General features: G+C 32.9%; 1 protein-coding gene across 1 annotated transcript; it reads left to right on the top strand.

Moving 5' to 3' along the window:
• Positions 1 to 14,381: 14,381 nt before the first annotated feature.
• On the top strand, positions 14,382 to 15,344 carry LOC131855816 (ubiquitin-NEDD8-like protein RUB2). The gene is made up of 3 exons (XM_059212031.1): positions 14,382 to 14,486; positions 14,618 to 14,877; positions 15,236 to 15,344. The coding sequence occupies exons 1-3, from the start codon at positions 14,394 to 14,396 to the stop codon at positions 15,342 to 15,344; spliced, it is 462 nt and encodes a 153-aa protein (XP_059068014.1). The 5' UTR covers positions 14,382 to 14,393.
• The last annotated feature ends 1,149 nt before the right edge of the window (positions 15,345 to 16,493 follow it).

Raw genomic sequence — 16,493 nt, 5'->3', positions numbered from 1 at the left:
TGAGCTCAACTGAGTTGATGGAGATTTCCACTTCCATGCAATCTCAGGCCAAGAAAAAGAGTATTAAAGAACAACAGAAGGAGGCAGAAACAATAACGAGTATAGTTGAAATTTTGTCAAGTCTCCTACTAGAGATTGATATAGATAATTTTCTTACCCCTATTGATAAGATTGGACTTGTTGTTGATATCGAAGGTGGAAATATTGTAGAGAGTCTATAAATAATTTGAATCTATCCTTGCAACACCAGAGATGAGCACAATTGACATTGTGGAGGAGCCTGTTGGATAGACAAAGACACATGTGGAGATAACCGACACTATTTTGGAGACATGGCATAATGATTTGAAACAATTACATTCTCATTTTAGTGATTCTTTTTTGAAGATTGCATTGTAAAGACAATTAAAATCTTAGATCTATATATACTGTGCAATTTTGAGGCAAATGTTGATGTAACATGTATTTATATTTCATTTATTTAGTTCTTTGTTTGGAATTGTTGTCAAAGGGGGACTAATAGTTGAAGAGTCTGTCAAAATTTTGTATGTAAAAGTAAAGGGGGAGTAGTAGTATAAGTCTTTTGTAAGTCTTTTATTTTTGTAATAGCATGAAATTTCTAAGGGGGAGTATATGTCATGAAGTCAATTTTTGTATTGCACACTTAGTTAACAAATTTTTTCTTAAGTGTAGCCATCAATGCCAAAGGGGGAGAATGTTGACATTTGACTGAACCAAAAAATGATTGATTGGTGAATGTGATGAAGAGATTGAGATTCATATTTGATGAGTAATTTATGTGTTGTCAGTGATGAAAATAATTTTTTTGTAGTCATCTATGTCTTGGAAGCCAACTGGTAATGCTTAACTGGTACATAAGATAATTTAATAGAGAATCGATAATTAGAACTTCAATGGGTAAACAATGAACAAAGTTTCATTTCGACAACCGGTACAAGTGATTCATGAAGAGTTGGATGATATGGTTTTAAAGAAATGACAGAGATAGGTATTTTGAGCTATATTCATAAATGCATTAGCATATTCAATTAGACAAGTGAGATTTCATGAACAGAGCAGGAATTTTGATGAACACTTAACAGGTAGTGATAAAGACACTTAAATTGGTAAAATGGTACAGGTTTTGTCTTATTTTTTATTTCTTATGCCAATGGCCAACATAAGTAAGGCATGTAATGTAAGAATGACTAGATTCATTGAACCTATGAATTTGTTCCAAGGTTGTAGCCGACTAAGAGATGTTTATAAAAAGTGTGATGAGGTATCAAATCTGTGTGTGTATGTAAGAGTGAAAGAGCATTAGAAAAGGATACAAATTTGATATGTGGAATTTTCATGTATAAATATATTGTGTTATGTGAAATTTGTTTTATTGGGTACTAGATTATGAGATGGGATTCCTCTTATGTTTGTTAAGTTTTAATTTGTTTAAGTTGGTGATCAGATTTATATTGTTTATGCTTGCACTTATTCACCCCCTCTTAGTGCCTTATAAGTTCATCATATTTTATTTCATCTTTGATGTAATGTTGTCTATTCAATTGCATGTAAATTTTGAATACTTGTTTACATAGATCTCTCTTTTCGGTAATGTACAAATTTTCATTACATGGTTGCAAGTTTCCTTTTAGTTTGGTATTAAAAAATTGCATGTAAATAGTATAGATATGAAAATATATGAGAGTTTTTTAAAGGCATTTTAATACATATCTGAGTGTTTTGGATTTTTTGTTATAATTGGTTGGCTATAGATTTATGGGTTTGAAAAATATTTAGTCAAAAGGGATCTTGAATGTACTTTCTTATTAGGATTTTGTCAATAAAGGTTTTCAGATAACACTTTGGGACAAAATAGACCTTACTATTGGATAGAGGCTGACCAAGAGATGAAATGATATAATATTTAATTCATTTCTAAAAAGGTTAAAGAAAGAAAATAATTGTTTCGTTCCTAGCCCAAGTTGTATTTTCCAAACCAAAGGTAGTCATTTGAAAAATAAATAAAAAAATATTTATGGTAGTTTTAAAATATTTGCTATTTGAAATAATGAAAAATAAATAAAAACTCTATATAAGGGTATAGATCAATATCAAAAAGTGGTAGGTACTATTCGTTTCTACCACCGTATGTAATCTACATCATTTTTCACCATAGGTCCTATTGGTCAATGGGTTTTGTGATTCCAACTCATAGTCTGATGGGGTCCCCTATCCCCCAAATACTATTCAACTTCTTAAAACAAAAAATATAAAATGTAAAGAATCACTAATTTAAATAAAATAAAAATAATTTTTTTATCAAAAAAATAGTAGTACTTAGCTATTAGTTTTCCATTGGTGCATAAACACTTCCAATTGTTCTACTTGGGGTTTAATTTTGTACACTCTATATAGGAAAATTCGCAATTTATTAAAATAGATATAACTTTCATCCAATTTTAATATTTTTAATATCTTATAGTCAATATAAATATCTCTTTGAGTACTATATAGCAGTACAAGTTTGGTTCCGTAATTTTATTATTCCAATTGGTTTCTGGGGTCTCAAATCCAAATGTTCTTGGGTACATAATCTTGAGTATACATAACCATTTTTAAAATCTCAAATAGGTGTTGAAGATAATAAGTAGTATTATTCATAACTTGATGTTGTTAGTTTCTTAGTTTGATGAGTAGAGATAGCCAAGAACTTGTTTGATCAATTGTAGGTGCCTAAGATTGAGGGTGTGATTGTGTGAGCATCCAGGTGAGTCAACAAGAAAAAAAAAATGAGGGCTTACTTTTTTTCTCATGACATTCATGGAAGTTCAACTGATTCTTAAATTTGGTACTAGATAGTAATTTTTTACAGGTGTTTTTGAGTTGGACTTTAATGGTGATAGATATACAAGTTGTCTTTGATGTTGAAGATATTATTGGACATGGATTTAGGAATATATTCTCATATGGGTGATGGTTGTTAGAAATTACACTTTTTAATTGGCATGACATAATCAAGTTTGTCTTGGTTTGGTGGTGATTTGGTTTCATGTTAGGAGGTTGTTTCTTATCTCTTGAATTCTTTATTGGTTCCTTCATTGTGGTGCTTGGATGGGGAGAGCTATTTGGAAAATCAGATCTAAGGTTGATTTGGTGTTTATATCATGTGGTCTATATGATTATTCTCTTAAATAATCTCATTTTATAGGCTACTAATTTGATGATAAGTTTTCATGTATCCGTATTTTGATATATGAATTATGTAGCTATGTGAGTAGGCATGTTGGTACACAACTAAAACAAAACATGAAGTCGGGACACAATACCATGTTGCCATCAATGACAACATAGTGAAACCAACCAATTGAGTGTCAATTAAAAACAATCTCCCCCTTTGGCATTGATGACAACGCTCATGTGAAAAATGGTCAAGGTTTCATCTGTCGGTTTCATCTTGCCTGCTCCCCCTGAGTTGAATATTCATTAATGCAAAATAATCCATACTCCATATCTCCCCCTAATGTATTAAAAATTTTCTATTATTTTTCACATCTATATCACTCCCCCTTTGACATCAATGCCATAAAAAAGTCTAAAAAGAATGTCAATGATTCAAAAATTTATACAATGAATATCCCAAAAATATCTTATCGAAGCTTAACATATTTTAAAATTTTCGGATAAGCCTTTCCCAATATCTCAAGATAAGTATCCCAACTAGTTTTAAAAGTACCTTAAATAGATACAAGTCCATTTAATATATGTTCAAAAGATTCTTTCTCATTTATCTCTATCGGTGTGGGCTTTCCCACCATATCCACACATTCTTTCTTATGTACACTGAGTGAATCCAACTAGGGACTCACTAAGCCTCTTAGAATTCTGGCTCTTCTTATAATTTTGTCTTTTTCCTTCTCAAGAGAAGAAATTTGGTTTTCAAAAATCAAAATTTGACCATCAATGGATGTAGTCAATGATGTCAATCTATCAAAAGAATTAGCTATATTTGTAATTTTCTCCTGAAGTTCTTTTATTTTCTTGTCCACATTGACTATAAGAATATCAATAATACAACAAATGCTATAAATATTTGTACTCTTCTTTATAGAATTATCTATCAGTTTTAGTTTTTCATCATTTTTCTTCTCAGATTGAATCAGCTAATCAAATGCAACTATCTTACCCTGAGTGAACCTGTCTAGTGCTTGCCGGTTTGAAATCTATTGTAAGGATTGAAAATCCTTTGAAATATGCTCAGTAATTATTTTAACTTTTCCAAATGGGCTCGCTTCATTGTCAATCTTGCATTCCGAGACTAGTTTGTGTAAAACAGTGATTGATCGATCAATAATCCCTTTATCCATAGATCCCTCCTTCATTAGTTTTTGTGTTACCATCATCATCAATTCAACAGGATTCATCTTTGTTATGTTTTTCTTTTCAACCTATGAGGTGTCAATTGATAACAATGATGGACCAACTACCGGTTCCCTGCCAGATTCCCCTTTCTTCTCATTTGATGATTTATCCTTTATAGCTTCCTCACTTACACCGGTGGCTTCGCCACTTGGTGGAGTCTCCGTAATTGCTGGTTTTTTCTGTAGGAATCATAAACTCAACCTATACATTTGTATCCATAGGACTGATATCTCAATATAAGTATCCTGTACATAATCAGCCTTTTCACTCTTTGTATTAGCCAGTATCTTAATATTTTTCTATATACTAGTATCTACGGGGGGCTTGATTTCTAAGTTATCTTAATATTTTTCAAAACTAAGGGTGAATTACCCATAATCCCCTTTCCTTTTCCTTCAACTAGGGTGTCTATAGTGTATGTATTTGATTATGATAAAGTAAAAAATCCCGTATTCTCTTCAAAGAACTTAACCCATGCCTTTTGAGTCCTTTATTATTTCATTTACCCTTCCTAGCATCAGACTAGTTATTATATGTTTTCAATTAATTTTGTTTTTTATCTTCCACCTCAAGTGTCCTTTCCATTTCCTCTAGGGCAATAGTAACACAAACAAAAAATAACTCTTGAATTTTAATATGCTTATCTTCTTTCACAGTTGAGAGTCTTCTAGCATCTAACATATTATACAATTCAGTCGGTATTTGGTTTTCAATTTCTATTAAAGATTTCTTATAAATATCCAAATATAATAAGACTACTTCCTCTACCTCTCTTTTCTCATCATCCTCTAATTTTTCATAATAAAACTGTACATTCTTTAATATGCCATCCTTAGTGATTTCATCTATTAATTTTGCACAAGGTTTAGGTGGAACATTACCAGATTGAATAGCTATATCAGTTTCATTCTTCTCCTTTCTCTTTGTAGTACCAGATGCAGTTGAAGGTGTTGCCTTTGGTTCTTGCTTCTGTGTTATTATTTTGAGTGTAACCTTACTAACTAGTTTCCTTTTAGCTTCTACTTTTGTTTCCTCTATTTTCTTCCTAATAACCCTCTTGAATGCCAAGGGTGTGTCATCCTCAGATTCAAACTCTGCAGTAACAGATTCAATGTATACTTTTGGATTCTTCCTCTTCCCACCTTTCTCCGGGACAACATCAATTAATGCTTTGATGTCCAGTGAGACCTTCTCAGCAAATTTGCTTGCTTGTCCTTCCCGTTTCTCTCTCTTCTTTCAGTTGAACTCTGTTTCAACCTCACATGTTTTCTGTTGTGCAGTTCCATAGGGTATCTTTGCCTCATCAATAGGTGCATCAATCAACATGTTATCATAAGCATCAAGAATCAATGAATCCACTTCATAGCCCATTTATTTAATCTAAACCTTCTAGGGCTTAGCATATGTTAGTTGAATATTTTTCTAGAATACGCTTAGGAACCCTTACCCTAGACTTTATAGATTTCTAGAATTCTTTTAAATATCCCTATACCTTATCATCTCTCTGACGTCCTAAACCAGTAATTGAATATTTCAATTGTCTCCCTACCGGGATGTCAAATTTCCATTGTCTTTTACCAAAACTAGGTGTATCATTCACGAAAAACAACAATAAATAGACTATCAAGTTTTCATACTGAAAGGTTCCCTTCTTTTCTCCCTTAATGTTTTGTAGGTTTATTAATAACACATCTAACATCCAACCGCATAGATCCAATTTCATAATTTCTCTCATCATTTTGTATGCAACCAAAATGCATGAACTGGAAACAAAATTCTATCAATTTGACTGAGTTACCTTATACCTGATGATCATGCTATCGAATCTGACGTCCATGTCAGTAATAGTGCATACTCTCATAGATCTCCTGTCTGATGTCACACCAGTAATTTTCTTCATGAAATCATTTGAAACCTTCTTATCTAGATGTTTCCCAAGAGATGGTAAACTGGTAATTGCCCTAATGACTTCCTTGGTGATCTTGTTAGGTGTATCTAACTAGATAAATTCCCCATGTACTCTACTCAAAATATACCTAATCATCTCATCTTCAATGTGTTTGTATGCCGGTTTGATCTTTCCAAATTCTCCAATCAGCTCAATCATGTACATGCCCTTAATTTCTTATGTTCTTAAGTCCTCAATGTGACAACGTATGTATGTCCTAACATCTTCAACATACACAACTCCCTCTGGAATAGGAGAAAATGCTCCAACTGAATCTACCAGGGTAGCCACATTTGCATACCACTTGAAAATTAGCTTCGGGCGGTCCTTGATCTCTACTATAGTTGGGTTTACAACAAAGATAGGAATAGAATATGGTCCCACTTCCATGTTTAAAGATAAATACCTATTGATTATTTTTTATAAAAACCCTTAACAAATTCTTCCAATCATCAGTGAAATCACTCAAGTAGAAATCTAATTTCTCTGAAATGCCTTTGAGTGCTCTTAATTGCTCTTGATCACTCTGAAATTTATTTGAATGCAAGGTGATCAATAATGAAGTGAGTTAGACCTTTTAACCTCCATGAAAAACCCTAATCTTCCATTGACATAAATGACCATCGTTTAAAGACATCCAATTTCGAATAGAATATATCCATGCCGGATAAACATCTCTAATGTTTGGAACATCTTCCAAAACCTCTTCCCGGGGTATATACAACATCTTCATGAATTTTCCCTACCCCTAAGATATCTGCCTCAATTACTGGATGAGATATCTTCCGTTGCATAGGCAACCTCCTCTATCGGATAAGTAACTAGGATATTTCTATCTGATGGTTATTATTTTGTTTTCCTAACCCATCTCTGAGTATGATCTTGCCAAATTTCACTAACCTTCTCTTTCCCTTTCTCATTTGATCCTCCATTACTAACCGATAGATTTCTGCTTCTACAAAATTTTAGCTATATGTCCAACCTCATTACATGCATAACATGCAACACTGTTGCTTTGAATTGCCTTGCTAAAATTGGTTAAATTGCTTGACCTGCACTGATTAGCCATATTTCCAAACTTTCCACATGCATAACATTTGACATTCATTCTACAATCTTCTGTCTTATGACCATACTTATTGCATTTAGATCATTTACCAGGAGCAGAACCAAAGTTTTGATTTGCTCTGTTTTTACATTATCTAGCCATGTGACCAAATCTATTGCAAACAAAACATCTACCATTTAATTTAGAAGCATTAAATTGCCTTACCAGTGCCTTATGGTTTTGATCTTCATTAAGAGTTCCAAAACTCTTTCTTTGCTCAAATCCAAGTCCATTGGAATCTCCAATCTACCTTTGTCTCTTCAACAAATCATCTAGCTATGCTGAACTAATCTTGAATTTTCTTTATACTCACATGCAATAGTTAAATATTCTCTCAGAATTATCATTTGTCTCTGAAGCTCTTGTTCATTACTCTAGGATTGTACTAAATCAGTTCTCAACATATCATTCTCACGAACCAACCTCCCACATTCTTCAAATTTGTTCTTCAGGGATACAACAAGATTTTCTTCCTTTTTCTTCTAGTCCTCAATCTCCTTTGACATCCTCATAGTTATAACTTGCATTTCAGTTTTCATAACCATGTTCTCCTAACTTAATTTCTGACATTGTTCCTTAAATGCATCTTTCTCTTCATCATCCCAACTTTGCAAAAGTTCCTTTCTCTTAGCCTAAACAAATGATAACCTCTCTTGTAGGACAATAATGAATTATTTAGCAGAATTCAATTTATCTTGTAGCTTTAAATTCTTCAACCTTTCAGCATCATAATCTTCAAGTGCCATCTCAAGTTGCTTCTCTAAGGTCATGTCCATGGATTTCAAATTCATGATATTCCTCAAGTTGTTAAACTTCCTCTGAGGCACAAGGCTCTGATACCAATTGTTGGAATCTAATAACACTGAGAGGGGGAGTGAATCAGTGTTATACCAAAATGATCAATTTTAGCCTTATTAAAATATGCATACACCAATCGGTATACTGGTACATACAGAATTGAAAGAAGTAAAGAAACCAATAAGACAATCATAACACACATAATTATACGTGAAAAACCTCAAACGGGAAAAAATATGGTGGCATTTGTGACCCACAATATCAATTCACTAGCCATATGAAGATATATTAAAAAATATGAGGGGCCTGCACCTGCAAGAAGGCTTACAACCTAGAGAACATTGCTCAATCACAAAAAGGAGTCTCACTAATTATATATAAATCTAGACTACAATTCAGAGAAGAGATGAATTATTAAGATAACATCTTCTATGCCTGAATACAGTTCCGGTTTAAGCTCTATCTGTTCCGGTCTGAAACCCTAAACCATTTACTGGAATAACCCTTACATAAATATCCACACATACATATAATCTCTTTGATATATTTCACATCATATTACATTCGCATATCCATAATCTCCTATATAAAAAATGATCTAGTCCAACTGACCTATATACCTTATGCAATTTTCATGCCTTATGTCAGCTTACATAGATAATTATAATATTAAATTACATGTGGGCTAGATAACTTAAATACATGAATATCAATATCAATTATCGATGTTGGATCCAAAAGATTTCGACCTCCAATACTGATAACCATATTGTAAACCATGTCGGCCTCCAATACCAATAACCAAAGAAATACTTATGTCCTACTAGTGCCGGTGTCGGTGCCAGTGTAGTATCCATGAAATGCCTACCAATACACAATTGAACCAAAACATGAAACCAGAACACAATACCATGTTTCCATCAATGACAACATAGTGAAACCAACCAATTGAGTGTCAATTGCCAACATTAACCTCTTAATTTTGTAAATTTTGTTTACAAATTGAATAAGACAATTAGGAAATTGAATTTGATAAACAAAACACTTTTTAGATCTAAGATAGCCACTACAAGCAATTTTTACAAATTACAAGTTCAATTTTAATTTTAAAAGCTAGGGTTTTGAATGATTTAACCACTAATTTTGTAGAAATTTAAACTTGGCAATGAAAAATATACAAATTTGTTCAAAGGAAAGCATGCAAGATGTCAGGTTCACCAAAATGTAATGTGGTGAAATGTGAATGAGAGATCAAGAGGAAAGCTACCCTTTCCCTCCAAGGACAAATGAGATTTTCACTATAGATTTCTCCTCAAACACTTTTCACCTAGTTACATTCAGAAGAGGAGAGGAGAATTCACTAGATTCAACCTTCAATGATAAAGATTGAATTCTGAATGAAATGAGAATGATGAGTTGATCCTCTCTTCCTTATTTGAAACATAAAGATTGATTCAATTATGTAGTGCAAAAGTGAAAAAGAACTGATTATAACTTAAGATCGGAATATGGGATGAAGTTGTGCACCTGGATCTGGCAATAATATGTTGAGACAAAGTTGCCTTGTGAATTTGAGGAAAAGTTTCTCAGATCATGGCGAGAATGTACACGGTCCTCCAAAAAATTTGTGAAACAAAAAGGGTTTTTCTGCTCTGCTAATGGAGCCCAAATCCAAAAGTATAGTTGCGCACATGGAACCTACACACAAAAAATAGATTAAAATGGGTTGGGATTGGGGTTTACCTTTAGGTCAAACCCTAGTTTTGGAATTAACCAAGTAATTAAAGAAAGTACTTGCAAGTAGATGTAAATGAAATACTGAATTGTAAATCACCTCAAGGGAGATTGTAGTAGCAATGTTGATGGAAATGCTTGTCTGGAATTGAATATTGGAATCGATCTACTCTTCAATGGTTGAATCCTTGACTTGAATACCACACCTAGTCTTGAAGGGAGACTTGAGATGTTGAATGCTTGGAAGGAATGCTTGAATTCTTGAATGCTTGATTGCTTATGCCACTTGATTAATTATTGCAACTTTTTCCAACTTATTGAGCTTATACAAATGAGAGGACAAATGCCCCTTTAATACATATTAATGAATTTGATTTTCATCATAGGTCGATGTCGAGGGAGTTTTATTTATCATTACTTGCATAGCCCACAATGTATTCTCTAAAAAGGTCCTTCTCCAAAATAGGGCGAGGATAGGGACATGGCCATGCCTTTCATAGGTGGGACAGGGGCACCATGCCCCTATCTTACCCCTTTCTCCAGGGCACAATCTGGAAATGGTGATGTAGAGGCCAAGGGAGACGCTGATTCTGATGGTTGAGTAGTCTCTGGTCTCTGTTTAGGCTAGATAATTCGATCTCCCATGCATTAGGATCCTAATGTAGTTAAAAATTGCTAGGGCCGTAATTTTATGACACTACAACTTATTTGAAAGAGAAAGAGAAGGAAATAAAGAACTCAAGTCTTGTGATGAGTTGCAGTGTTGAGAAGAAGGATGCAAAAGTTATACTGGATGATGACATGAATTTGAAGAAGGATCCTTTGGATGGGTTTATTAACAAAATGGTATTAGTTGGCAGTGAATTTAGAATTCTGGTGGCAGATAAGATGAGTTCTAGTGGAAGGAATAGATCAGATATGTAGAAGAAAGATGGTGGTAGTAAGAGACAATGTGTAGGTATGAAGTAATGAAAAAGGGGAGAAGAGGAAAAGAAGTTGGGGAATTCAACTGAGTTATTGAAAGGGGTAAAGAGGAAGAAATTTGTAGACAAAGATGGCATTTGGATCAGAAATGGGGATGGGGTCTATATTCTAAATCCTTTTCGATGTTCATGAGTTGCCTCTCATGGAAAATATTTTTCCACCTGGGGTGTCTGATGCAGGAACATCCCTAGTCGTGGAGCAATCTTGCATCAACCAAAAATATTTTTTCTTTTCAGTTGTTCTTGTTTTGTGTTACTTCCTGAATTTGCTAGTAGTTCTTCATTTTTCGCTGAAGATTAGATTCTTGGCTTCCAGATGTGTTCCTATTTCTTTTTGTATATTTACTATTCATTTGGACTCTTTTCCAGCAAGTTATTGCTTTCAGATTGGTTGTTTCCTGGTTCTAGAGTAGTTTTGAGTTTAACAACTTGTTGAAGATTTTTTCTCTTGCAGAGCAATTTCTTGACTTGCGGATCTAAGTGGCATTGTGCACGATGTTCATAGACCCTTGGCCAACCTTCCTTGGTGGTCTTCACTTCTTTATTATCTTTGGTGGAAGTGATCTTTATGCTTTGTGTCCGACCTCTTTTACACATTTCATTTTTTTATTTTTGGAGAATGTGATCTCTTGTGGTCGACCTAGATGTGTTCCAGATTCTATTTATATTGTTGTAATTGATCCTTAGAGGAGCAATGAAATATTGTATGAGAATGATTTATATATTATGTTGTTTGGATACCTCTTTGAGGTTCCAATATATTGAAATATGAAATGTAAGTTGTTCTAGGACTGTAAGTCTGCATATATAACGGATGTTCTCAAACATTTTATGATGAAACTATAATGTTGCAGATATTTGAATCAAAAATTTTCTCTATGTTTTGTTTTTTCTTTTGTTGTGTTAAACTTGCTATGTGATCTAGACTATTCTATTTTAGGACCCTTTGGATTATGGCTACATCAGAGATGGAGGTTGTGTGTAAGAATTTTCTATCCCTTGAGTTGTGTCTAGTATATATTTTTTTCTTATTGATTTGTGGATAATATATTGGGTGGATTTTTTAATGTCATGTTTTTCTCCCAAAAGGGAAATTTCCCCATGTAAATCACTATGTTGTGGTATGCATGCCTTTTATGCTTATTTTTGTTAGGTTTTTGTAACTACTGTAAAGATATGTGAAATTTTTACATTACCCTCCTCTCAATATTATTGTAGAATGTTGTTCTACTACTTAACTTCCATATAAATGCGAGACAATAAATGGTCCTAAAATGCTTAAGGGAATGGAAAATCAAAATGAGTGAAAAAGAGAGTGTAAAAGTGGACTTATCATTAAAGGGGTACAATTTATAACATGGTCTAAAAAGGTATACAATAGCTTATCCCAACACCATCAAGTCAAAGTTCCTCAATAAGGCTTATATTGTTGTTAGGCATTGAAGGATAAGAAAATAAATTATAAATACAATGAACATGAGAATCAAAAAATTATTTACCAAGATGCGAGTTAGAAACTCTTGAAGGATGGTGATGTGAAGGATATGTGTCCAAAGACTCAACATGAGTTTTAGAACAACAATAATTATGTATGATATCAACATGCCTACAAATCATCCAGATTTAAAGAAATAATATTATCTTGAAATCTTCAATATATGTACTATTACTATGTATGTTGGTTTCATGTAGAGGTGATTCACATTATAAATCTTTTCTTACTATATGCTCGTCATTGTTACAAGGCATATGATCATCATGGAATGTGTGAATAAAGGAACTTAGAATCACATCTAATAGCATAGGATAGACACTAATCAAGTCAATGAATGATGGAAGAGATGAAATATGGCGGAGTGAAATCTCCATAGAGAAGACACTCACATCCATAGTATAAAATTATATTTCTATATGAACAATAGATGTATCATATGATATGAGAGATATGCCAAAATTTAAAATAAATTAATGCAACTTAGTGAGGGAAAAATATCTAATAAGTTCCATAATGATGGGATATTAAAGATAAATCACTATGAATTTGCTAACCCTAAGGGAAATATATAAGCATATAAAAATAAAAAACCTAGACATATCTAGATATTAATGAAAAATAGAATTATATTAGACTTAGAAATATTTATTAGAAATATTAAAGGTAAAATAAGGTTATGGAGGATCAATTGAGTTCTCCAAATGTAAAGAACAAGAAAATTTTCTTAAGTTTAATTTAGGCAAATCCAAATAAATGAATAGACAGAAACATAGTTTACCCAAACTAATAAATGATGCTACTAGGCAAGGTTGATAATCTAATAATTAATCAATAGAATTGAATATTAAATAAGTATACTTATCTCTAACAAATGAATACATAGATATATGTTAGGATCTGAAAAAATAGATTTGACATCAATAGTTGCCTTGAAAATAAAAAATATTTGTTGAAAATATGTAGTGACAAGTTTATGGATTAGGGACAAATCCATGATTATGGATCTATATTGCACTTTCAAACTTGTAGTATATAATATGTAGACCATTTTTCTTCACTTTACATCATGTGTCTTGTCTTTGTGTATGGTTAATATATATGAATTGTCAATATTTATAAATACCTTACCTATCTCAAGGGGACATGTTCTCCTTGGTCAATATGTATAAATAATTGAAAAAACCAATCTCTAATCCTACATATGGTCTTATGATGCTTGTGTAGAACAAAAGTCATTTTTGTATGTATATTAAAAAAGTGAGAATCCAAATAATAATCAGATAATGCTTTAGATGTGGAGATGATTCAAATGAATGCATCAAATTTCTCTAAATACAAGGACATAGTAGTAGACTGTTCAAATTTATGTTTAATTTAAAAAAATATTCAAGTTGACAATTAATTAAATTTGAATTTGGCTGGACAAGTTTTTTATTTTGACAATGTTCCAATGCTTACAAATTTGTTTTAAAATAAAAAAAAAGTTAAATAAGAATGAATAATTCTATAAAAATATATGTAAAAGATAGATTGATCGTATAAAGAATGAGATGATTTAAAAAAAATATATCATTTAGAATTAAATGAGAAACGACGTGGACATACAAATTTCAGGTTACAACTATTTGAATATTTTTATAGATTATTTCCCAGTGATATGCGGGCACAATAAATCGAACGCCGATATCCCTTACTCTATATCTTAGATAGAACCATATACATGTTCCCCTGATTTTATCTATGCTACCACCTTTCACAAGATTCTATTCATTTGTAAGAATTAGTTTGGTTGGCTACTATCATAGCAGTTCTTTATCTTTTATAGAACCATATATATATGTAAATATGTTCCGCTGATCATATCTGATGAACGTATCTTATTGGGTAGCTTTAGAGAAGAAACTAAAGATGCAGATATTCGTGAAGACCCTGACAGGAAAAACAATCACCCTTGAGGTTGAGAGCAGCGATACCATCGACAATGTCAAGGCAAAAATTCAAGTAGGTGTTATTTTGCGTGCACATTTATCGAATTAGGTTTTCTCAATTTCCTATCTCTTATCGAAGATGGGTTTTTTATTATAGTAATGGAATTTTTATGTTGAGTGCTGTAATTGATTGTGATGTTCCAGGACAAGGAGGGTATCCCACCAGATCAGCAGCGGTTGATATTTGCTGGGAAACAGTTGGAAGATGGACGAACTCTTGCGGATTATAATATCCAGAAGGAATCAACGCTGCATCTGGTGTTGAGGTTAAGGGGAGGCCTTTCCATCAAGGTGAAAACCCTTACTGGAAAAGAGGTAGAGATCGATATCGAACCCACTGATACCATCGAGCGGATCAAAGAGTTGGTCGAGCAAAGGGAAGGAATACCGCCCCTACAGCAAAAGTAAGTAGTTATTCACGTTGTTTTTTAGATTTTATTGTACCCCTAGTTCGTGATTTGCTTTGATGTGTTCGGATAAAGATCTGTGGTATTCGTAGGGTTGTTTGAAACCTAATTGTTCCAATATTTTTATCGAACCATCCTTTTTCCCTATATTTTATTTTTTTCAACAAGAAAGATTCATAATTCCACAAATATAACGCTTATCCAACCTCAAAATCATAAAAGAGTTATCCATCCTGATAATTGCAGCTTCCTGTACTGAGAGAATAGAAAGACGTAAGCCATATATATGCCTGTGTCAAGGTGTTGAAACAACAAAATACTTTTACTGATTTCCATGATTAATATTGTCCTGCAGGCTCATCTATGGGGGAAAACAACTGAACGATGAAAAAACGGTCGAAGATTATGGTTTAGAGGGAGGTTCTGTTCTCCCTCTTGTGCTGGCATTGCGCGGCGGCTGTTAATACATTTGTTTAGAGCTAAGCAGCAGTGATAGTTGTCATTCTTCTGTAAGCAGCTGTTATTCTTCTATACTCCTGTTACTTGTTGAAAGAGAGCAAATATGAATAAAGGCATCTATGCCATTTTGCTCCATGATTTTTTCCTGTCAACAATCTTATATCTACAAATTTTCCCTCCCGATGTTTGATTTCCATATCTGCTTGGCAATGAAGAAATTGATGAATATAAATACAAACATTCGTTTTGTTCTTTATGATGTTTTATTGAGATAGTACTGCATTATTGTAAATGGAGTTTGATTGTCATGGTTTATATTATTATATGGGTAGGGTAGTTTATGTTGTAAATTTCGAATGGCTTCGATATTAGTTAGCAGGGTTAACAGAATACTGTAATTTTTGTTGATATACTGTTGAAAAAGTTGTGTAGAGAGGCTTTAAAACTAATAATCAGAGACTGGAGTTGATTCTATGATGCAGGGTAAGCGGAATACTGTAAATTTTTGTTGATATACTGATGAAAATAATTGTAGAGTAGGGTTCAAAGCTGAAAATCAGACTGTAATCGTATCGGTTTTTTCTATAATAATAGAATCTGAAATATTTACCGATAAAAAAAGCTCTATAGCCATCTTAATTTCACGTTGAATTGAAGTGTGGATCATATAATCTCATGCCCAAATAAATCCAGACCAAGTATGGTATACACTGAATGGAGATGCACTTAATAGAAACACTTAATCTAGGTGCACTACTGTTTTGGCATTAGTATTTATTGATGAATGTCTTTTGCACAAAAACATTATTTTCTCTATCGTTAGTACATTTTTTTTTTAACATAGAATGACTGCAATGCATTGCACAAAATGTTATTCACATTTTAGAATCACGACACTTGAAAGTTTATTTATATCTAAATAGAGATATTTTAGTAGAGACAACAACTATGAACCACTTTCAATGAGAAACTCCTCACATGAAGTGCAAGAGTAGGGCTCTTTTCTAATAGTAGCAATAGGCACACACCTCAATAGAGTTCTTAGAGAATTCACCGTTGCCAACACTTCCAACAACCACACCATTGTTCTAAGTTTTCTACAAACTAGGACGACTTCAGTACTTCAACTTGTAAGCTTTCATCACAATAAGACA

Source organism: Cryptomeria japonica, chromosome 10, assembly GCF_030272615.1.
Source record: "Cryptomeria japonica chromosome 10, Sugi_1.0, whole genome shotgun sequence".
Lineage (NCBI taxonomy): Eukaryota > Viridiplantae > Streptophyta > Pinopsida > Cupressales > Cupressaceae > Cryptomeria > Cryptomeria japonica.
Note: the sequence above shows the minus strand (reverse complement) of the source record. Positions and strands in the feature narration are given on the sequence as shown.

What these genes read in the sequence shown, in the direction of transcription:
- LOC131855816 (XM_059212031.1), top strand. Translation starts at nt 14,394, where the DNA reads ATGCAGATATTCGTGAAGACCCTGACAGGAAAAACAATCACCCTTGAG. An exon ending in ATGTCAAGGCAAAAATTCAA is followed by an intron (nt 14,487 to 14,617) that starts GTAGGTGTTATT and finishes GTGATGTTCCAG; the next exon opens with GACAAGGAGGGTATCCCACC. An exon ending in ATACCGCCCCTACAGCAAAA is followed by an intron (nt 14,878 to 15,235) that starts GTAAGTAGTTAT and finishes ATTGTCCTGCAG; the next exon opens with GCTCATCTATGGGGGAAAAC.